At 55.6% G+C, this 23,602-nt stretch overlaps 1 protein-coding gene across 1 annotated transcript; it reads left to right on the top strand.

The window, feature by feature from the left end:
• Window positions 1-2,721: 2,721 nt before the first annotated feature.
• Window positions 2,722-16,081, top strand: TWF2 (twinfilin actin binding protein 2). The gene is made up of 8 exons (XM_014959477.1): window positions 2,722-2,995; window positions 7,128-7,306; window positions 8,794-8,889; window positions 9,620-9,724; window positions 13,499-13,624; window positions 13,720-13,870; window positions 14,356-14,477; window positions 14,650-16,081. The coding sequence occupies exons 1-8, from the start codon at window positions 2,899-2,901 to the stop codon at window positions 14,815-14,817; spliced, it is 1,044 nt and encodes a 347-aa protein (XP_014814963.1). The 5' UTR covers window positions 2,722-2,898; the 3' UTR covers window positions 14,818-16,081.
• The last annotated feature ends 7,521 nt before the right edge of the window (window positions 16,082-23,602 follow it).

The following is a 23,602-nucleotide window of genomic DNA, read 5'->3' on the forward strand; positions in this document are numbered from 1 at the left end:
AAAGACACTGTGGTGATTTTTTTATTTAAATGAAAATTGCTTTTTTATTTTATTTTTTTTTATTTCAGCAGAATTAAAGTTCAGAAGCCCGTTCTGAGGTTTTTTTGAAAGCTCTGCCACTGCCTCCTATGGAAAGCATCTCCTTTCTTGGCAGAACCCCGTGGTATTTCCCATCATGCTTCTCCAGCACCATCTGTGCTTTTCCCCATCCCCTTAAACCCCTCTGTACCTACACAGGTCCCAGTGCTTGGCCATCATATGTCAATCACCTCAGCTGTCCATTCAATACTTCTGGGCACTCTTGCTATTCCCTGGTGGGCTGGGGGGGGTGGGATTTGCCCAGATTTCTGATTTTCCAGACCCCTGTGTGCCGCCCTTGGGCTCTGGGAAGGATGGGGTCAGGCTGGAAGGGTTTGCAAGCTGGTTAGTGCTGCAGAGCTCTCCTCTTCCTACCCCAAAGTTGATGCTCTAGAAACATCTGAGGCTGGTGTTACTCCCTCCTCAGCAGCGTAGTGGGAATCGGTGAAGCTTGATGCTTATTTGGAGCCTTGGTCTCCTGCCTGAGGTTTCCTGGGTGTAAAAATGTCTCTTTCTCTCCTCCTCTTCCGCCTCGTGTGTTTGCAATAACCACAGATGCTGCCAGAAGGAAAGAGCTTCTCTCAACAGGGAAAGGGGCTAAAAATATCAGTGCATCCTTGGGTGGGAGCAGCAGGAGCGGGCTGAGCTCCCCCCCAGCGCGGGGAGAGGGTGAAGGTCTGCTTTGGGAAGTGGGAGAGCTCCATGCTGATAGAGGGAGAAGGATGGTTTGCTCACAGTGGGGTTACCCCAGCAAACCTGTGTCCCCCCTAAAATGCCATGAAGAGCTGAGGTACCTTCGCTGGGGTGTCCGTGTGTCTGTTCCCGTGGGGTCCTGCTGTGGTGGCATCTCTGGGTTTGTGTGGGAGCACCGCTGGGTACCAGCCTGGGAGCTCCTCCTCATCTCTGCCTCTTCTCTCCCTGGGAGGAGAAGCCATCCAGACCTCTGATCAGGGCAGGCTTTGAGCTGGTGGGACAAAGGTGTCTCAGAGGTATCCCTTGGCAGGGACAAGAAGGAGTTCCTCAGGGGACTCCCCAGGACATCCCTGTCCACCTCTCTGCCTGCATCATCATCAGTGTTTGTGCATGGGGACAAATCCATGGGGACAAATCCATGCCTGCTCCTTCTCCCTCGGGGCTGAGGGTGCTGCAGGCAGTGCCTCTGCCTGGAGAGCCCCTCCGGGAGACAGAGGGCACCGGTGTGTGACAGAGTCGATGGCCCCTGTGTCCCTTGGGTGAGTGATGGGTGACACCCTCCCGTGGTGATGTTTGGGGGGCTGTGCCGAGGTCTGGTACCCGCTGCCGGTGGGACTGAAGCAGAATGGATGTGGCTCTTGTCAGCAGGAACGGCTCCTCTGGCCACCGCACCTTTTCAGCTGATGTAGGGACAGCTTTCTTCACAAAGTGCTTTGGCTGTGGGTGCTCTCAGGCTCCGGGGACCACAGCTCCTTCCTGCTGGGATCTGCTCCAGCACGGTGTGTGACAGAGTCGATGGCCCCTGTGTCCCTTGGGTGAGTGATGGGTGACACCCTCCCGTGGTGATGTTTGGGGGGCTGTGCCGAGGTCTGGTACCCGCTGCCGGTGGGACTGAAGCAGAATGGATGTGGCTCTTGTCAGCAGGAACGGCTCCTCTGGCCACCGCACCTTTTCAGCTGATGTAGGGACAGCTTTCTTCACAAAGTGCTTTGGCTGTGGGTGCTCTCAGGCTCCGGGGACCACAGCTCCTTCCTGCTGGGATCTGCTCCAGCACGGTGATCAGTAATGGGTGAGTGGTGGGGCAAAGCACCAGGAGCTGCTGATGGCAACTCCGAGCATGGATTCTGCTGTGGACTAAGGGGCATCTTCTAATCTTTCCAACATCAGTTTCTTTAGTATTTCTAACAAGCTCAGAGCTGCCTGCAGCTTTGAACTCACAGGACCTCCCTGGCTGCGTGGCCACATCCAGGAAAGGGCTCAGGCATGTAATCAAAGGGGCTTTCGGGGGGCCCACACTGGGAGATGCTGGACACTCGGTGGGCTGGGAGATGCTCTTTGTTGGGAGGCTCAGCCTCTTCAAGCTGTATCTCTTGTGCGTTGCCTTCTCACATAGCATGTCCCAGATGGGACAGGGAGCTCTGCACTGGTGATGCTTTTGGGATGGGCAGATTAAGCCTCTGACACTGGCTGTGGGTCACCATCCACTGCCCACTGTTCCCTCCTGGTAGGATGCTGAAGACCCATTGCTGGTGCCTGGTGCTCAGGGAGGGGGGCTGAAGAGGAAGGTGGCTCCCCAAAACACTTCCCAAAAGCCTTCTGCAACCAAAGCCCTGCCGGCTCTGTTGCCTTTCCCTTCCATAGGGTCTCAGCTTCAAACCAGTGCCTCCAGTTTGGAGTCAATGCTGGTCCCGAGCTGCCTTGGAGCAGCATCCATGCTGCGTGTCACGAGCCCGGGACGTCACCGCCTGTTGAGACATCTTCCAGCCACCCCCTGTATGCAAACCCTGTTGCTCTGTAAAGGGAATAAACTTGTCACTTGAGCTCTCCCCGCCTGCACCGGCCAAGCCATCATCTAAATTTGGGTGATTATGTTCACCCAGGCCAAGTATCAAGTTCTCTGGATCACATGCGCTCCCAGCTGCTATTTAACTCTGACGCCTCGGGGAGCTGCAACACTTTGCTCCCAGCTGTTTGGGTTTTGTAGTATTATTTTTATTATCAATTTTTTGGCACCAGATTTTTTTAATTTTTATTTTTTTTTTTTAATTCTATCCTGTCAAGTTGTTCCCCTCCCTGGCCGGTCACCGAGCAGTCCAACACCTGCTTTGACTGCTAAATCTGACCACAATGTTTCTGGTTCTTTCAGCCACCACGGAATTGAGGGACTTTTTTGCCAAAGCCCGAAATGGTTCGGTTCGGCTCATCAAGGTCATCATTGAGGACGGTAAGTCCCGTTTTGAAGCGCTTTGATTTACGCCATGTCGGCCCTGTTTCCCCTCTCCCCCTTTCCTCTTTGTTGCCGCCGTTGCCAGCTTGTGTGTTTGAAAACCCCAAGGAACGTCCCGCCGGGGCTCCCTGGCACGTGGCAGCCCCGAGCTGAAATACAAGCCCAAAATCTGGGTGTGCTGATGAGCAGCCGTTGGAGCCCCGGCGCGGCTCCGGGGAGGAGCAGTGACTTTGCCGGTGGACTCATGCCGATGTCTGGGCTCGGTGCTGGGCTCTGGGTGGCTTTTGCTACAGCTGCCTGGAATTTTGCTCTGGGGGGCTCGGTGTGAAGCTGCTGTGGGTGCTGTGGGACCACAGTTGGGGGTGATGCGCAGCATCTTCCTCCTGGACGTGGCATCCCATGCCAGGCGAGGAGGTGCTCTGGGCAGGGGGGTGCTTCTTAGCGTGGGACTTGGCACAGGGCCCTGATTGCATCCCCCAAGGGATGCTACATGCCGAAACCCACCCCATCCCACCCCCTGTTCCTCTGCAGGGGGCTGCCCTGGCCCAGTTTTACAGGGTGGTGCCAACCTGCCCACGTTTGCCCCACCAAAAGATGCCTTGGGTGGCCTCTACATCTATCAAACAAGCGAGCGGAGCAAAGCACTGATTGAACGTCCCAGCGGGAGCCTCCGTGGTGTAGGTTTTCCTACCTCAGCCTCATACAATTGCATATGAATGACTTGTTTGTCACAGCAGCGGGGACATTAATGCCTTGCCAAGAGGCTGTCACCACCTCCCTCGGGTGGGCCACCAGGACCATGTTGCAAACGCCAAGGGGCACATGGTCATAAGGAGCTCGTGCTGGCTTCGGAGGGGTTGTGAAACCCCATTTGGAAGAACAGCGGGACTTGAAACACGTGGGACACATCAGCAGGGCCACTGCAGGGTTCGTCGGTGCTGGCTTTGGCCTCGGCGAGGTCCCCTGTGTTGGGATGTGACATCTGTGTTGCTTCTTCAGAGCATCTTTGGCAATGATGTTGTCGACTCCTTTTTCTTTTAAAAAGTGGGAGTCAGGTTTGCATTAGGATAAGTTATGGATGCCCTTAAGCCTGGACTTAGGGTGCTGGGGCTCATGCCACTGGCTTTGGGTGGTGGCCAGTGACACCAGCAAGGAAGATGTTTTACCATCAATGGAAATGATGTCCCTCCATCTCCGCTCAGGCTGAATGGGATATATTTATGTCTGATGTTTTGGTGGCAGCAGCTACTTCATGGACCAACCTCACTTGGCAGTGCTTTGTGCTTCCCAGTTTGGGTCTCACACCCTGCCGGCTCCTTTCCCATGTCCTGCACCAGCCATGGTCTGCAGAGGCCTCTGAGATGCAGCAGAATCTGAGGCTCCTGTGGAGAGGCAAGTGGAGAGGAGAGCCAGGAGCATCTCTGTACTGAAGAGCTTGGGGACAAGGTGGTGGTGGTTCCACCAGCCTGGCTCAGGGACATCCCATCTGCCTGCCTGCATGACTCAGGAAAAGGTGCCTGGTCTCTCTGGGCCACCACTCTTCTGTAACAGGGGGACATGTGTTACAGCAGCTCTGCTGCTACCCACCAGAGAAGGACCTTTGGGCAGTAATGCTGACCCTGGAAGGGATGTGTCCTGAGCCAGCTGGGGAGGACCTGCCAGCTGCCCTGCCTGCACAGAGGATGTGGAAGTGGAGCTTCCAGCCCTGCTTGACGGCTTGCAGAGCACTTTCTGCCCTACAGGGCATTACTCTTGGGGCATGTCAGAGCAAACAGCATGGATGAGAGGAGAGGAAGAGAGTGCCAGGAGCCTTATGGCAGATGCTCTGTCTGGGCATCCCCAGGACAGCAGCTACAGCTGCTTTGGGAGCTCCTTGAGCTGATGTTGCCTTTGGGAGCCAGCCAGAAGCAGCCAAGCTTTGATGAAGAAGGTGTATGTGTGGGAGCAGGTTGCACAATGAGGCTCACCAATGCTTTCCTGGCATGAGAACTACTTGTGATCCAGCGTGGTTTTAGCTGATGCTCTCCTTCTCGCTGTCAGCAGGTTCGTGGACAAGGTTGGCTTTGTGGTCTTCCCCATTGGGTGCATTTCTCCCGGCTCTTGTGCTGTCCCACCTTGGTGCCCACCAGAGCTGCAGGCAGGGCTGTCTCATACGGGCATTTCGGAGCAGGGCAGCCTGTCTGCAGCTGAGTGCTGGGGGGACCTCCGGGACCAGGAACGTTCCTGACTGTGCTTCTCCAGCAGCAGCACCCTGCAGAAACACAGCCTGAAAACAGCCAGCACTGGCCATGGTGCTTTGCTGGAGGGTGGCTGCTTCCTGATGCTTCCCAGGGAGGAAAATTTGGCCCTGGAAGGGTTGAGCTGAACTATGAAGAGCCCGATGGGAGGCAGAGGAACAAGCAGCTCCCCCAGCCCAGGGGAGAGCTGGAGGCTGCTGGATCCCAGGGCACGGCTGGGGTCCAGCTTGGTCGCAGCCCAGGAACAGCCTGGAGTGGCTCAGACCCAGTGCCTCCCGCGTGAGGTGTCGGGATGTTTGGCAGCTGGAGACACCCCCGAGCTGCCAGGGGCTCTGGCCAGGCAAAATTCCTTGCAGTCTCTTCGGGATCCTGGGTCTTTGCGAAGCACAAATCCACTTGTAGGGCTTTCTGTTTATTTTAAGGGGCGCATTGAGGTTTTGACACTTCTCTTTCACGGAACAGGGAGTTTTGCTCAAGGTAAAGTATTTTCAGCACTTTTTTTTTTCTCTGCTGCCCTTGTTACTGTACCACTAGCACGTGCCCCTCGAGCACAAATAATTAGGTGTTCAGCGTGCCATGGCAGATGCTGTGGCAGGGTGGTGTTGGGCAGGGAAGGACTGTGCTGCTGTCAGTGGGGGAATGCCCTGCTCGGATGGAGAGGGGAGGTGAGAGTAATTCATCCCAAACCCTTTATTCCTCAGGTCTTTCCCTGAAAAGATTTCTTACTATGGGATTTGGAGCTGCTGAGCTGGATGGGTTGGGAGGGAGAGGGCTGTGCCCCAGACGAGGGGCTCCCCGGCTCCCGGTGGGCAGCGGGGCCACAGGCAGAGGTCCAGGCAGGGCACGTGCCAGGCTGAACATCTCCTCGAGTGCCAGCTGTCCAAGGCCAAAACTTGTTTTGCTTTGGCACCTCTAAATTTTCCTACATCTTGTTCTGAGTCCTGACATCTCTCCCCAGGCTATTCTGTGCCTAAAAATGGAATAAAAGTAGAGCCTGCTTTCCAACAACATACACCGATCGTCTCCAGCACCATCGCTGTTCTATCCAGCCATCTCAATACTTGGTTTGACCCTCACAGGGGGCGTTCATGTTTACAGGATGCCTGCACCAGTGTTTATATCCCAGGCAGGCACTGCCCAGCTTGCAGAGCTCCCAGCCCCACCACCCCTTGCGTAGCAGCTGAAAAAAATACCCTCCAGACACTTGAGATGCAACCACGTGTATGAAATATGTAGGTAGCTTCCAGAGGCCAAGGCTCTCCTGGTCCTGCCCCAGGCTGGGGTCTCTGGGACAGCTCTGGTCCTCACAGACATGGGCTTCAGGTATCAGCTCAGATTTTTGACCCCTCTGAAGTTACAGGGAATCTGATAAGAGCAGTGTTGGCTCATTGTCCTGGCTTTTGCAATGGACTTTCATTTTACTCAGCACCCCAAATCTAGGTGGTTCCTCATGTCTCTAGTGAGGTCTTCTAGTGCCCAAGCCACTAGAGTTTGTCCAGGTGGGATGGAAGAGCTCTTATGTTCCCCTGTGAACAAAGAGGGATGGTTGGGGACTACACAGCTAGAGGGGGCAGAGCAGAAGGAAGCTATGGATGGTCACCAGAGAGGAGACTGTGGGAGGGGGGAGGAGATAGTTGGACAGGAGGCAGTGAGATGCTGGCAGAAAACCAGTCCCTCTGTGGTGGTCGCAGCCCAGACGGCATCTCCTGGGTGGTCACCCGTGGGGTTGTACATTCATGTATGTGGTTTGAGAGCTTCATTTGTTTTTCTGCAGGATGGCATTGTCAGTGCTGGAACTGCAGCAAGCCCTTGGATGAGCCGTCCTGTGGTCCTGCAAGGTGAGCTAAGCCTTGCCTTCACCTGACACCACCTTTTCCCTCTTCTCCTTCCAGAACAGCTCGTGCTGGGAGCCCACAAAGAGCTGTCCCGGCGCTGGGACAATGACTACGATGCCTTTGTGCTGCCCTTGCTAGATGAGCAGCAGCCATGCTACGTGCTCTACCGCCTGGACAGCCAGAACGCCCAGGGCTACGAGTGGCTCTTCATCTCCTGGTCCCCCGACAGCTCCCCGGTGAGCACTGCGCCGGGCTGTGACACCCCAGCGTGGGGACACGGACGTGATCTGGGAGGTGGAGGGTAGAGGAGATGCTGGCCAAGGTGACTTTGTGCTGAGGCTAAGGAGGAGCATTCACTCCCTCCATCACCATGTCCAGGTTAAGAAGTGGAGATCCCTTTGGGGGCAGGGGAAATTTTTAAAAACACAGTAAGAGGCACTGGGTCCCACCTCTGTCTTCTTTTCAGCACTGGGGGAGGAGGTGGAGGGACTGGGACATAGGTGGGGGAGCAGTATGGACCACAGGGCTGGGATGGAGATGTCCCACTGAAGCTCTGGCCAAAAGCATCGCAGGGAAGAGCTGGTGCTGGCACCGAGTCGCCTGGCCCTGTGCCGCTGGAGGCGGGACACCGAGCGGCTGCAAGTCCCTCTCCAGGCCCAGATCCAAAATCAGCCTTAAAAAGGGCCGAGCAGTCTGGTTCCTCCAGAGCCGCGTGTGGCCGGGCCGGCATTGACACCTGCTGGGCTGGGGCCGGGGTCCGAGAGCGGGCTCTGAAGGGCTGGTTGGGTGGGATGGTGCTCCAGGGGATGGTGCTCCAGGGGATGGTACTTCAGAGGATGCCAGCCCTACAGCTAGAAAAATGCCATCCTGTTGAGCACATCTCCATCACAGGCTTTTAGCAAGCCTGAGATTTACTGCCATGTTAACACGTGCACTTGTCATATAGATATATATTTTATATGATCTGTATCTTATATAGATTTACTGCCATGTTAACATGTGCACTTGTCATACATAAAAAAACACATGTATTTGTTATATATCTCACAAATACACATCATTATTATTATATATTATCATATATATTATAACCACATGTATAAGAGATCTCCGGCAGTTTGTTGAGATGTATCTAACAAATATATATTTATATATATACATATATGCATATATACACATATATATGATTATAATAACACACATAATATATAGCTTTGTATGTGTGTATACATATGTGTATACATGTACATATACACACATACACAATCACAATAAAATAATGTAAAATACATGATTTTCTACATGTGTGCATGTGCATATACATGTGTATACATATAATAATAAGTATTTTTTGTCTATATATCTCAACAAACTGTGAGGGTCTCATTGCAAGGGCGGTGCACCGAGGCACACTCTTCCCTGCATTTTGCAGGAGAATGATGCAAAAGAAGTCCTGAAAGGCAGAAGTCCCTTTTAGGTGACTCTGGTGGTGTTCGTGCCTCCTCTTGCCCAGGTGTGGGTGAGAAATGACACGCTGGAGCTCAGGGCTGGGAACACAAAGCACAGAATAAGCCGTGAGATTGCGGGCAGCGCTCAGAGCTGATGGGTTTCCCTGGCTGCTCCCTGCCTGGAGGTGGGACGGGGACATCGGGCACCTCTCGTGTGGAGGTGCTGCTCTCCAGTCCCCTCTCTGACCACTCTTGTCACCTCCCTCCTCGCGCAGGTCCGGCTGAAGATGCTGTACGCCGCCACCAGAGCCACTGTGAAGAAGGAGTTTGGTGGGGGACACATAAAGGACGAGATGTTTGGCACAGTGAAGGTACGGTGGTGGTTCCTGGGCAGCCTTTATGGGCTCAACCCTGTGCTGAAGCCAAGTGGGACGGAGATTTGTCCTTAGTGGCTGCTGCTGCTTTCTCCTGCCCGCACAGCTGCAGTCAGTCTGTGGTGGAGACTGTGGAAGAAGTGGGAGGAAGGCTCAGAAGACATCCAGAGCTTTACTCTGAGCAGGAAAGGCAGCGCCAGGCGGTGGCAGTGTCACTCCAGCAGCGACAGCTGCTGCTATGCCGTGGCCATCCATCCGGCTTGGCGGGAGGTTTCTCCTCCTCTTCCATGAGCTTTTTGCAGAGGGAGCTGCCTAGCCAGGGCCTCCCGGGCATCAGCCCTCCTCTGGGTCTTCTTCTGTCCATGGGAGCCAGGGAGCATCCCCACTGCTGCCCTCCTGCTCCTGGGCAGTGGTCTCTGTCTTTCCCTCTCACTTTGGTGCTCATGAGCTCTGTTAATCATCTGGAGAAGCCACACTGCCCCAGCCGTGGGTGTCTGGGGAGGGGCAGGGTGGTCTCAACAGGCACTGGTGGATACTGGCACTGTTTATAATCAATCATGGGATTTGCATGGAGGCACCCAAGAGCGCTGCTCGTGTTGGTCCTCCTGGGAAGGAGAGAGCCTGAGACCCACTGGGTTGCTCAGGCACAGCCTTAACGCTGTGGGTGCATCCAGCCCCACAGCAGTAACCACCCCCTGATGCTTCCCCCTCTCCCTCTGCCTTGCAGGAGGACGTGTCCCTGAGCGGTTACCAAAAGCATGTGTCCTCCTGCTCTGCCCCAGCCCCACTGACCGCAGCCGAGCAGGAGCTCCAGCAGATCCGCATCAACGAGGTGGGTGTCCACCAGCCCGGGGAGAAGGAGCCCCGAGACCCTCGGGGTTTGCAGGGATGTGTTGTTTGCTGATGGAGGTGTGGGAGGGAGCATCCCAGCACCCAGCTAAAAGGGATGGCTCGTTTTTACTGTGCTCTCTTGTACCACACCAGTTTAACCCATTCCTGACCATGCCAGGGCAGACCGAGCATCTTCATGGGCAATTTGCTGGCATAGAGGAATTTATGGAACTGTTTTCTTTTCCCTTGCTCTAGGACGTGAGCTTGGGGCTCTGTTTTGCTCGCTGTAGTTGGCAGTCAGAAGATGGTTTGAGGCTGAAACCAGGCAGCAGTCTCTAACCTCTAGTTACTGGGGCAAAACCCGGAGCTGAGTTTGAAGTCGTGGGGGAGGGAGGAAGAATTCAGGCTTATCTTTGGGCTGCAGCAGCCTCCTTTCCCATACTCTTCCTCTGTAGCTATAAATATGAGGGATGCTGTACCAAGAAATACAGATCTTTAGCCTAAATTTGGGCGCTTATTTGCTGGAAAAAAATGTGGACGTGGCGTGGGGCAGGGTTGGCTGTAACACCATCCTCTCCCAGCCAGCATCTTGTAGCACTTGTGCCAACCTCTGCGGTGCTGTGAAACGCCGAGGCAGGGGAGGAGATGGCCTCACCGGGTGGGAAGACCACCTGGAAGCAGGATTTTGTTGGGGGGGGGAGATTTCACTTGGATGCCGTGGAAAACCTTCCTCCCTAGAGGAGCATCCCTCTCTCTTCCGCCTCTGCTGGGGCACATGGTGAAGCCAATCAGCCCAATGGCATTAATTAATGGGAAAAGATGAGGCAGGAGGTTTCCACCTGCCAGAGCAGGTCTGGGTGTGGTGAAGATGAGCGACTTTCAGGAGATGCTGACCACCAAGGGGTGGTCTCCACTGCGTGGGTCTCAGCGTGGTTCTTGCAGCTCCCAGCCTGGAGGGGCTGGGCAGGATTTGTGCTGGAGGATCCAAGGTGATGCCCACATTTGGTGAAGAAAGAGATGGATGCTCATGGTGGCTCTGCAGCTTGTTCGGCACCTTTGGGTGTCTGTGCCACCGCCTTGGCCGACCAGTGCTGCAGGATTAAGGGGTTTTGGGGGGGTTGTTTTGGGCTGTGTCTTGCAGGGTCAGGTGCCCAGGTAAGTGGTGCTCATGGCGCTTGTTTTCCAGTTGTTCTACCATGCTCTGCTTCCCACCCTCACCCTTGTGAGATGCAGCTCACGGGTGAAGGTGCCGTTTGGTTGGGCTGGGGGTTATTTTTGAAGATATGCTGTTGCCTGTTGTCAGCCTGAGCCACGGGGAGCGGTCACCGGTGCTTAGAAAGAGAGGAAAATGGATATATTTTTGCCTGTGGATTTAAAGGTGGGAAGCAGCTGAGTGCAGGGTGTGCTGAAGGGTCTCCGTGTTGGTGCAGGGGCCAGCCCAACCAAGCCTGCTGGGTTGTCCCATGCACAACTCCCGGGCTGTGCCCTGGGGGTCTTTTGGTGAGCTGGTTTTTAGTGTTTTTGAAAAGAGAAGGAGTAGAAAACATAGAGGTTTATGGGGGAATTGATGTTGCTAGGATGACTTCCCATCTCTTAGGACTTTTGGACTTCAGCGTGCTTCACGTCGCAGCTTTAGCTCTTTCCAGTCCTGCTATAGTTCTCCCAGCCTCCTTGTATTTATGGGGGAGAAAGAAAGATGAGGCTCTGGAGGGTCTGGCAGTGGTAATGTCCTCGTTACGCACCTCTCCACGGGGTAGGAACAGGCGAGTTTGTGTGCAGCCTCCAAAACCCTGCGTGTTTGCCCTCAGGCCCTTGCTGGTGCCACGGCACACCAGGGGACAGTAGGACAGCACAGCTTGGAGCTTGGCTGGACCTCTCGCCCACCTGGTACCAGATGACCCTTGAGCAATTATTTCCCAAGAGCTGAGCCTTCACACCCTGGTCATCCTCCAGGACACTGGGCACGGGTAGAGGCTTGGGCACTTTTTTCCCCTCAAACCTTTAAGATATGCGGTGATCTTTGAGGTCCCTTCCAACCCTAACCATTCTGTGATTCTATGATTCTATGATATGCTGTTTGGTGAGGGATAGCCCAAAATCTATTGCTGTGATTGCTGGAACTCCTCCAGATGCTGGGTTGGGGCCACCCTGGCTGTGGAGCTGGTGGCAGGGATGGGCTCCATGAAGGGATGTCGGTGGAGATGTCACGTGCGGGGCTGCCAGGGCTCGGGGCCGGGGCTCTCCCTCCCGTTCCTCCCCAGCTCTGATGTCTCCCGTATTGCTTTTTGCTGCTCTCCCTGCCCACGCCACCAGGACCTGTCTTCCCTGGCCTCCAGCAGAGAGATGGTACGCCTCCATCCTCCCAGCATGTCCGTGTGTCCCCCTCCCCTTCTCGTTTCACACGAGACCCCCACCCCCCTTCTCTGTCCCCACACGGGGTACCGTTGATGGTGTGTCTCCTCTCCCCATGCTCGCAGGATTCCCGTTCCCAGGACTCGAACACTGAGATGGTAGGCTCTTCTGCCTGCTTGGTGCCCGTTTTTTTTTTTCCTTCTCCAGTGGTGTTTTTCTGCATGCTGTGCTCCAGCCACCCCGGGGTCCATCACCTCCCCGGGGTGTGGGTACCGTGTGGGGCTGCTGTAACGAAGGGCGGCCTCCTAACGAGATGCACTTTGGTGCTGCCGAGCTGGTCTTGAGATGTGAGCTCAAACTCCTGCGTGTCTCTTGGCATGCCTTGATTTTTTCTTCCTCTTCTCTATCAGGGGGAGGGAAAAGAAGTAAAAAAACAAATGAAAAAAAAAGGCTGGACTGTCTTTATCCAAAATTCCCCACGCTGATCCCAAAGGAAAGGGACCCACGCTCGCTGCAGAGTTCCTGGGTTAGCGTTGCTGTTCACCTGGGTGTGTGTCTTGAGGTGGGATGGGTGGGCTCTTCGCCGTCGGGGTGACGCCGTCTCCCTGTATTCTGTGGCAGATGGTGGGGGGCTGTTGCTGCTGCCCATCGCTGGTAGAGTACCCTGGCCCCGAGGAGGTATGCCCCGCGCCTGCCGCGTCCTGCCCCCCCTTCCCTACCTCATGGCACCCTCCAGTTCCTGTCAGGGACCCCCATGTTGGGCTGGATGGAGGCACCCAGGGTGGTGTGACATGTCTGCAATCTATTTCTCTTCCCTCTTTGAAGTGGGGTTCTGTCTCCTGGAGTAGGGGGTTCTCTTGGGGTACAGATGGCAGCCTCTGCTGGGGAAAACAGCGTTTGGGATCTTTCCGAGCTGTGGATCTCCAGTTTCCCAGCTCCGGCGTCGGAGGGGCTGCCTGTCTGCTGCCATTAAACCCACTGAGGAGGGGCTTGCCCTCCCCACCAGCAGGGACCCCCGTGCAGCTGAATGGTCTGATGTCAGGGCTCCCCCATCACCCGCAGGTTGCAGTTGGAGATGGTTGGAGATGGACAGGGGCCAGCGTTGGTCACAGCGTCCCTGCCAAGGGCTCGCTGGGAAACAATCACTTTAGAGATGGTCTTTGCTGGGAGTGAAGCAGAGGGGTGTGGGGGTGCATGGTTGGGGCCAGGTGATCTCCTGGAGCAGTAGTGTGGTGACAAGCATCGCTGCCCCGAGCCTGGCTGACTTTCCGTGGTTTAATGCCGCAGTTCCCGTGAGCTTGGGTGTCAGGAGGCTCCTTGGATGAGAAGCCTTTTGCTGTGGCACTGGCCAGTTGTCCTTTCTCTCCCTTCCCCACCCTTTGCCGGTCTCTGCCCTGACACTTGGGGTGGTCTCCATCCCCAGGTGAAGACGGAGATCAGCGTGGAGAGCAAGCACCAGACCCTGCAGGGCCTGGCCTTCCCCTTGCAGCCGGATGCTCAGCAAGCCATCCAGGCACTCAAGCAGAAGAAAATCAACTACATCCAGCTGGTAGGTCCCTCGGGTGGCTTCCCTGCACCCCACTGTCCCTGCCTCTTGCTGCCACCTCTCCTGTCTGCTCCCACACCCCCCCTCTTGTCCATCAGAAGCTGGATCTGGAGCGGGAAACCATTGACCTGGTGCACACGAGCCCCACGGAGATCGCTGACCTGCCCAAGAGGATCCCTCAGGACTCAGCTCGCTACCATTTCTTCCTGTACAAACACTCACACGAGGGAGACTACCTGGAGTCTGTGGGTGAGTGCCCTGGCACCAGACGGGGACTGGGTAGAGCCCACACTCTGTGGACCCCACTCTCTGGACCATTGCTCGTGTGGGAAGCAAGTGGTGATGGGGATGGTGCAGCAGGGGACCTTGAGTCGGTTCCTGCTTGCCATTTGGTCATGGTGGGTGCTGCTGGCAGGTTCTTTGGTGCCAAAAGAAGCTGCCACGTGCAGTGCAGGGCTCTCAGATGGACAAAGCTGCACAGCCGTTGTGACACAGGCGTACTAGAGCCAGGGGAGGTTTGGGGAGGGGTGACGGATGGGGTGGCTTTGCTTTCCGTCGCTGAGTAGACGGGGACCCTTGGGGCTGGAGAAGCCATGATTGGGCTGGGATGCACCAGGAAAGCCATGATTGGGTTGGGATGCACTGGGAAAGCATGATTGGGTTGGGATGCAGCTGCCTGGTGCTCCACGGCCACAAGCCCGGGCAGTGCCACGAGCCCCGCTCTCTTCTCGCAGTCTTTATCTACTCCATGCCTGGGTACAAGTGCAGCATCAAGGAGCGCATGCTCTACTCCAGCTGCAAGAGCCGGTTGCTGGACACCGTGGAGCAGGAGTTTTGCCTGGAGATAGCCAAGAAGGTAAGCACGAGCCCACCCAGAGGTGATGGAGCAGAGACCCATGCGAGGCATCCGCAAGGGAACCTACCTCAGCCTTGGTCCAGCCCCACCGGTGGGCTCAGGGGGGAATTGGTTGCCCAAAAGTTGGGTATCAAGACCCCACTAACCCCCATCTCCCCGCTCCCGGCTGCAGATCGAGATCGACGATGGAGCCGAGCTGACAGCGGAGTTCCTCTACGAGGAGGTGCACCCCAAGCAGCACGCCTTCAAGCAGGCCTTCGCCAAGCCCAAGGGGCCCGTGGGGAAACGGGGACAGAAGCGGCTGATTAAGGGGCCGGGCGAGAACGGGGAGGACAGTTAGATCCCGCAGGACCGGGCGGTGAAAGGACAGCATCCCCGCGGCGCTTCCCGGCTTCCTCTCTGCTGACCTGGGGATCTTTCCCTCCATCTCAGCCTGTTGGGTTTTTTTTCCCCCCTCCCCTTCTTTTTCCTATTTCATTCCTTTTTTTAAACGTCAGGATGGCTTGTTGCACCTGGGGGCAGAGCGATGGGGTGGGGTTCAGGGTTGTCAGGGTTTCTTTTCCCCGTGTCCTTGTGCAAGCCCCGGGGCTGCCGGAGGAGGATGGGAGCAGCGGGGTCACGTCCCCCAGCCTTGCTCCTGTCCCCCCCGGGGTCACAGCCACTGCTCTCGGTGTCCCCCGGGAGACTGAAGGACGCACTTGCCTGCAAGCTGCTCTATGCAAAGGGGAGGGGGTGGTGGTGGGGATTCCTGTTTGAAAAGAGAAAATGCTTCTTTCCCTGCCCCCCCCAGCCCCCAGATTTTGCTCCCCCATCCCTCTCTTGGTGTGCATGGCCCCTCTGCTCCAGGCCTGGAGTGATCCTGCACCCCCTCGGGGTGCGGGCAGGACCCTTCCCCATGGCATGGGCTTTGCTGGCAGGAGTTTGTCCCTGGGGGGGAGCCAGCTGGTGGAAGGCGGAATGTCTCCTCCAGTCCCGAGCTCATCCTGGCCCTGGAAAAGGTCAGTCTGCTTTTTGGTGATATTTGCATCTCCTTTTTGAACCCCCCCAGTAAGGCTTTTTCCCTGGGAGGGAGGTGTTACAGCCCTGACTTAGCCCCATCCCTGTTCAGGATGGGAGCCATGAGGGCCCTGAGCCCTGATCCCACCCTTCCCCGTGCCCCCGTCCCTACTACACCCCCCTGGTTTGCTGCTGGCTCTCTGGTCTGGGGCAGCCCCGTGTCTTAAAAATCTCATGGGCTATCCCAACCCTCGTGTGGGGAAGTGTGACAGCCCCTGCGTGCCCCCTCCCGGGGTTGTCCCCAGCCACCAAGGGCCACCATCAGCTCTCGGGGGTGACCTTGGCCCTGTGAATGGGGGCTTTGGTTGAGAGAGCACCTTGCTGCTGGGTACCAGCAAGGGCTCGAGAGCCCCCCACCTCCCTGGGAAGATGAAAACGGGGTTGGTGAAACCTGCCCCTCGGCTTTCCTGCTGCCCTGGCCAATGTGCTGACATTGCCTTGGCCTCGGGGGAGCAGGAGTGGGCAGTTGGGGGGGTTTGAAGCTGGGGGGAGCAGAGCACACTGTACTGAACGCTGTATTTTCTAAAGAATAAAGTATTTTTAAAACAGTCTGATGCTCTTTGGAGGTCCCCTGGGTTCCCCAGGCTTGGGCGGTTAGCAGGTCCTGCTTGGCCATCACTAGCCAGGAGCCAGCAGCCATCGCTGCCTGCCTGCTGTGGGTGCACCCAGCCTGTCCCCCAAGGACTCTACGCTTTAACCCAGAGCTCTGGGGCAACTATTTAGGGGTTTAACGCCATATCCCTCCAGCAATGCCTGGAGCTGGCTGTGGGAGGTGACATCACTGCTCAGCACAGCTCTCCTCTTTTTCAAAATCACTCTGATGATGATTTTGCGAGGCTGCGACGCCGCTGCCCGGGGCTGTTGTTTTCGTGGCTGGGGTGAATCCCTCTGTGGCGATGGGGAGAGAATAGGGGCTGATGCTGAGCCAAGAGAAGGGTTGGGAAAGCGATGGGGTCTGTCACCATCCCAGGCCCCAGTCCCTCCTCCTCCTCCTCCCCCAGGGCAAGGCAGGGATTCCCAGGCTCCTGGGAAGGGAGCCGGACCCTGCACCTCCCTCTGCAGGGGGGAGCTGCCTTGCCAGAGCTCTTCAGCACCAAAGAATGACCCGCAGCCAAAATTTCCTAACTCCAGCTGGGCTGTGGCGTCTGAATTTCCCAAGAGTGGGTCCTGATGGAGAAGCAGGGAAGCATGTCCTGGCTTGAGATGCAGCCACCAAAAGCCACCGCCTCCCCCCTCCTTGCCTAGAGGAGCTCAGCTGCAACTTGGATATAACTTTTTTTTTTTTTTTTAATTTATTAATTTATTACAGTGTCCTGAGCAGGTTTCCCAGAGGAAGGGCTCTCTGCGTGCTGCCCCGGGATACCCCAGGCCCAAAAGGAGCCTCTTTGTGATGATCCTGGTGGGGTTTGCACCAGGTCAGAGCTGTGCCGTGTCTCGGCTTTACTCACTGTGCCCAGGATGAGCTGGACGATTTGGGAAGCTGGCTGTAAAACTCTATTATTCCCCAAAAATATAAAACCAAACCTAAATGAAACAAAAGGCTTAACACAAAAAATAGAACCAACCCCAAATGAGTTTTCCCTTGGTGAGGAGGTGCTATGTGCAGAGCAGCCTTGGTGCAGGAGAGGTCCCTCTGTGTGTTATTACTAATAATCCTTCAAATACACTGTAATTCACTGAAAACACTGGTAAAACCTGTAAAGAGCTCACCCCAGCTGGGTGGGGATTAAAAACTAGTATGAGGAGAGAAAAGCCCGTCAAAGAGGTTTGCACCATAGATAGGACTAAAGCTGCTCCTGGGCTGGTAGGGGACCCCCAGGGTGGGAGAAGGAGTTTGGCTGCAACAAGGAAACCACAGCCGCTCCCCGGAATGCTCAGGAGGGGGCTGCCCCACAGCAGGGGGTGGCCAAGTCCCTCCTCAGCCAGGGCAGAGGTGGTAGCTGCACAGCTGGGGAAGAAGACACATCTCTGCAGGCAGGTTGCCCTGTGGGTCCTCCATCCCAATGTCACCAAGGCTCAAGCCAAGAGCTCACCCCAGCTGGGTGGGGATTAAAAACTAGGATGAGGAGAGAAAAGCCTGTCAAAGAGGTTTGCACCATAGATAGGACTAAAGCTGCTCCTGGGCTGGTAGGGGACCCCCAGGGTGGGAGAAGGAGTTTGGCTGCAACAAGGAAACCACAGCCGCTCCCCGGAATGCTCAGGAGGGGGCTGCCCCACAGCAGGGGGTGGCCAAGTCCCTCCTCAGCCAGGGCAGAGGTGGTAGCTGCACAGCTGGGGAGGAAGACACATCTCTACAGGCAGGTTGCCCTGTTGGTGCTCCATCCCAATGTCACCAAGGCTCAAGCCAGAAGCCAGCTCCTTTGGTGACAGAGTGGGCTGACAAGCTCATTCACCCTTCTTGGGATCCTTCACCCCTTCTGAGCTCGGTACTCCTTTGGTGACAGCGTGGGCTGACAACACCAGAGCTGTCTGACAAGCTCATTCAGCCTTCTCCTTGGGATCCTTCACCCCTTCTGAGCTCGGTAATTTTTAAACTTGCCCAAATACTGAGAGGGAGTGAGGGATGTCCCTCATTTCCCACACATACCCCCTCACTGCCCCTGACCCCCTGTCAGTGCAGCCACCCCCAGCTGAAAGCCCCCCGGCCCTGTGCCAAAGGATGACTATGTGTGGCCATGGGGGAGATGGCCAGGAGGAGCCTAAAGGCTGCAGATCCCCAGCTGGGAACTCATCCCATCCCATCCCACCTTCCATCCTGTCCCATCTCATCCTTTCCTGGCCCCTCCTATCCCATCCCGTCTAATCCCATCCCCTCCTCCCCCCCATCCCACCCCATCCCAGCCTGACCCTCCTGGCTGTCCCATCCCATCCCATCCCGTCCCATCCCATCCCATCCCATCCCATCCCATCCCCTCACCAGGCTTAGGTATCAACAGGCCAGGTGTGGATGTGGGCAGGCAGCACTGTTCCAAGGACAGCCTTGTTCTGCTCCCTGTGGGGGCACAAGACCCCCTGTTCCCTCTGCTCACCTGTCCCACACCACACAACACCCTCCTTATCCCAGCTGTGGACCCGGAGAGCCACAAGTTCTCCATGTCCTGGTGGAGTCTCTAGGGTCTGATATAAGGGTTGAGTGCAGACCACTGCCTCACCCGCAGCACAGCCTGCCAGGCACACACCATCCAGCTCTTTGCTTTTGTGAAGCTGGTCAGGATTTAGATCAATTCACAGCTCACCCTCTGTTAATTTTGGTTGAAAATTAGTAGAATAGAATCTACAGAGTGGGATGGGGTGTGCTGAAGCAGTGCAGGAGGAGGAGAGGAGCCGAACAACTCACACCAACGATCACGTGTGCTGGGTTCCCTTTGGAAAGCAGGTTACAAAGCTAATGCCAGCTCAACACCGAGCAAATCCCAGGAGCAACTAAAACACTCACAAGCCTGGCTGCTGCCTCCTGCCCCCGTGTCCCTACCCCCAGCACACACACCAGTTAATGGATACGCAACCCCTCTCTTTCTTTGTAAGGTTAGAGCTAAAAAAGTCTTCCTTGCTGCACACCCAAAGCTCTGGGGGTTGAGTTGATGTGTGGGAAACTCAGGTTTGGTCAGCAGCCACTGGTGCCACCTCAAGGCATGTGTGCCAGGGGACAAGGCCACCCCACCATGGTTTGCTCAGTCAGGGAGGGAGCATTATGGACCAGCAGCTTCAGAGAGAGGAGGTGGCTGCCAGTGGATGTGGCTGAGCATCCCCACAGCAGCCAGCTCAGGGCTTTTAGGACTCACAAATGATGGCTCACAGGCTCCATGGCAAACAAGCCACAGGGGAAAGGTTGGGACCGGGATGCTTTTCCCTGTGGGATTCCCAGGTGGAAAAGCTCAAAAGGACAAAATCTCAGAGGAGATAACTCCTTCAGCTTCTGCTCCCCTGGGAGCTGGAGCAGAGGAGCTGCAGAGGAGTTACACCTGGATGTAAGCTCAACGTGTGAATTGAAAGAGCTGCCTGGAATCTGGGCTATGAAGCCACAGGTGCCAACAGGAAAGGGAGACGAGCCCTCACCCTCTCAAAAGCTCCATGTCCTGCTCAAAGCCCTGCTTGTGGGGTGGCAGCTGGCAGGGAGGAGGGTGAAGGAGCAGTAAGGAGTGAAAGGATGTTTTCCCAAGGGGGTAAGTATATCCAGGATGAGCTCCCTGGATTGTGTGAGCCTGGGGGTGTGGGTGGAGAGGGAGAAGTCTGACCCAGCCTGGGGATGATGAGGGATGGGATCAGGCTGGAGGGTGGTTGGGGCAGAGGGCATCCTAAATAACCAGAAGCCCAGTATTGCCATTTGTCTCCCTTCTGTATGCCCCGCCTCTTGTCTGCCAAGAAATGGAGTTTTCTGTGTGCCAAGGCTGCCAAAACAGGCAGCCAAGGGAGAGCTCCTGTGGTGTGGCCAGAGGGACCCCCCATGTGGGATGTCTGTGGCTGCAGCATCTCTTTGCAACCCCTCACTGGGATGGAGACTGTGGGAATGGCTGTTGCTGGAGGAGGGGGTGTTGTCAGGAAGGGCAGCTTCTCCCCACCCTGGTGCCTCCCTGGTGAGCAGCAGCAGACCAGGCTCTGCTGGAGCTTGGGGAAAACCCCAGGCAGTGGGGTTTGGTTGCCACCTTCTGCTCCATGTGATGGCCCTGTGAAAAGGTTAGGGATTAAAATCCCTGACCCCTTAGATGTTTCCCTGCATTACCAGCTTCTTTGTGCCTAAAGCACCCTGTCTGTCCTATTGCTGCCTGTCCCTCCAGGCAGGGGTCTGAGCAGTCATTCCCGATGATTTAAGGCTTAGCTAATGTTATAAGTATTATCTAAAAGCCAGTGTCAGCTCAAGGCGTAATCCCAGGCTGATGTGTAGCTGGAGCATGTGAATGCAAGAAAAGCAGGAGGTTCAGACCCATGATGCAGTTATTTGGTTGTGCTGCTGATGCTCAGATGGAGACCTTCTGTCCACATCCACGTGGAGCCTGTGAGAGGTGGTTGGTCCTGCAGGGAGCAAGGTTCATCCTGGATTTTTAAAGGGAGTGAAACATGGGTTTGCTTTTTGGAAGGAAAGGTCTTTTGGGGACTGAACACACCCTGAGGGGAATGCACATGGTGAGCCACCAGCACGGGCTCTAAAATACCCATTGCCAGGCAGGAGAACCTTCCCTGAGCTGCAGATATCATGGGGAGGACATGGGGCTTTAAAAGCTGCAGCACTGGGGGCAGAGATGGGCTGTGAGGTCCTTCCTGTGCCAGGAGGGAAACTCTGGGAATTGTGAGCACTGGGGGACTGAGGGGCTGCAGTGCAAAGATATGCCCCAAAATAAACGGGTGCAAGGCACCAGGGACATAAGAGACATGAATCTGGTAGTGTTAATAATGCTCCAATTATTGGTATTATTATCACTACCATAGCTGTCTAGGAAACAGCATGGACTTAACAGCTTAAAGCAGCAGCAGTGAGAGCAGGTGCTGGGAATGGTGTTCAGGGCATTTATTTCCCCCCAGGAGTGTGTTTTGGTGAGGGGCAGCTGGGGCTGGGCAGGGTGGGCTGAGCACACAGCAATAGAATCTACAGAGTGGGATGGGGTGTGCTGAAGCAGTGCAGGAGGAGGAGAGGAGCCGAACAACTCACACCAACGATCACGTGTGCTGGGTTCCCTTTGGAAAGCAGGTTACAAAGCTAATGCCAGCTCAACACCGAGCAAATCCCAGGAGCAACTAAAACACTCACAAGCCTGGCTGCTGCCTCCTGCCCCCGTGTCCCTACCCCCAGCACACACACCAGTTAATGGATACGCAACCCCTCTCTTTCTTTGTAAGGTTAGAGCTAAAAAAGTCTTCCTTGCTGCACACCCAAAGCTCTGGGGGTTGAGTTGATGTGTGGGAAACTCAGGTTTGGTCAGCAGCCACTGGTGCCACCTCAAGGCATGTGTGCCAGGGGACAAGGCCACCCCACCATGGTTTGCTCAGTCAGGGAGGGAGCATTATGGACCAGCAGCTTCAGAGAGAGGAGGTGGCTGCCAGTGGATGTGGCTGAGCATCCCCACAGCAGCCAGCTCAGGGCTTTTAGGACTCACAAATGATGGCTCACAGGCTCCATGGCAAACAAGCCACAGGGGAAAGGTTGGGACCGGGATGCTTTTCCCTGTGGGATTCCCAGGTGGAAAAGCTCAAAAGGACAAAATCTCAGAGGAGATAACTCCTTCAGCTTCTGCTCCCCTGGGAGCTGGAGCAGAGGAGCTGCAGAGGAGTTACACCTGGATGTAAGCTCAACGTGTGAATTGAAAGAGCTGCCTGGAATCTGGGCTATGAAGCCACAGGTGCCAACAGGAAAGGGAGACGAGCCCTCACCCTCTCAAAAGCTCCATGTCCTGCTCAAAGCCCTGCTTGTGGGGTGGCAGCTGGCAGGGAGGAGGGTGAAGGAGCAGTAAGGAGTGAAAGGATGTTTTCCCAAGGGGGTAAGTATATCCAGGATGAGCTCCCTGGATTGTGTGAGCCTGGGGGTGTGGGTGGAGAGGGAGAAGTCTGACCCAGCTGGGGATGATGAGGGATGGGATCAGGCTGGAGGGTGGTTGGGGCAGAGGGCATCCTAAATAACCAGAAGCCCAGTATTGCCATTTGTCTCCCTTCTGTATGCCCCGCCTCTTGTCTGCCAAGAAATGGAGTTTTCTGTGTGCCAAGGCTGCTGAAACAGGCAGCCAAGGGAGAGCTCCTGTGGTGTGGCCAGAGGGACCCCCCATGTGGGATGTCTGTGGCTGCAGCATCTCTTTGCAACCCCTCACTGGGATGGAGACTGTGGGAATGGCTCTTGCTGGAGGAGGGGGTGTTGTCAGGAAGGGCAGCTTCTCCCCACCCTGGTGCCTCCCTGGTGAGCAGCAGCAGACCAGGCTCTGCTGGAGCTTGGGGAAAACCCCAGGCAGTGGGGTTTGGTTGCCACCTTCTGCTCCATGTGATGGCCCTGTGAAAAGGTTAGGGATTAAAATCCCTGACCCCTTAGATGTTTCCCTGCATTACCAGCTTCTTTGTGCCTAAAGCACCCTGTCTGTCCTATTGCTGCCTGTCCCTCCAGGCAGGGGTCTGAGCAGTCATTCCCGATGATTTAAGGCTTAGCTAATGTTATAAGTATTATCTAAAAGCCAGTGTCAGCTCAAGGCGTAATCCCAGGCTGATGTGTAGCTGGAGCATGTGAATGCAAGAAAAGCAGGAGGTTCAGACCCATGATGCAGTTATTTGGTTGTGCTGCTGATGCTCAGATGGAGACCTTCTGTCCACATCCACGTGGAGCCTGTGAGAGGTGGTTGGTCCTGCAGGGAGCAAGGTTCATCCTGGATTTTTAAAGGGAGTGAAACATGGGTTTGCTTTTTGGAAGGAAAGGTCTTTTGGGGACTGAACACACCCTGAGGGGAATGCACATGGTGAGCCACCAGCACGGGCTCTAAAATACCCATTGCCAGGCAGGAGAACCTTCCCTGAGCTGCAGATATCATGGGGAGGACATGGGGCTTTAAAAGCTGCAGCACTGGGGGCAGAGATGGGCTGTGAGGTCCTTCCTGTGCCAGGAGGGAAACTCTGGGAATTGTGAGCACTGGGGGACTGAGGGGCTGCAGTGCAAAGATATGCCCCAAAATAAACGGGTGCAAGGCACCAGGGACATAAGAGCCATGAATCTGGTAGTGTTAATAATGCTCCAATTATTGGTATTATTATCACTACCATAGCTGTCTAGGAAACAGCATGGACTTAACAGCTTAAAGCAGCAGCAGTGAGAGCAGGTGCTGGGAATGGTGTTCAGGGCATTTATTTCCCCCCAGGAGTGTGTTTTGGCGAGGGGCAGCTGGGGCTGGGCAGGGTGGGCTGAGCACACAGCCCAGGAGCTGTGACAGCATCATCATCCTCCTCCTCCTCCTCCTGCAGCAAAGTCCTGCCGGTGGGAGAGGCTGACCCCAGCCTGATGGGCTATTTTTAGTCCAGTTCCCTAAAGAAATGAAGGTCACAAGCCCGTGATGCTGCTTTCTTCCTCCTGGGCTGAACCCATGGGTTATCTCCAACCACCTACA

This window comes from Calidris pugnax, unplaced genomic scaffold (genome assembly GCF_001431845.1).
Source record: "Calidris pugnax isolate Ruff unplaced genomic scaffold, ASM143184v1 scaffold407, whole genome shotgun sequence".
Lineage (NCBI taxonomy): Eukaryota > Metazoa > Chordata > Aves > Charadriiformes > Scolopacidae > Calidris > Calidris pugnax.

Bases quoted from the DNA above. Each gene is read 5' to 3' on its own strand.
- TWF2 (XM_014959477.1), top strand. From the start codon at position 2,899: ATGTTTCTGGTTCTTTCAGCCACCACGGAATTGAGGGACTTTTTTGCC. The intron at 9,725-13,498 runs GTGGGTGTCCAC...CTCCATCCCCAG, and splicing joins AGCAGATCCGCATCAACGAG to GTGAAGACGGAGATCAGCGT. The intron at 13,625-13,719 runs GTAGGTCCCTCG...CTTGTCCATCAG, and splicing joins AAATCAACTACATCCAGCTG to AAGCTGGATCTGGAGCGGGA.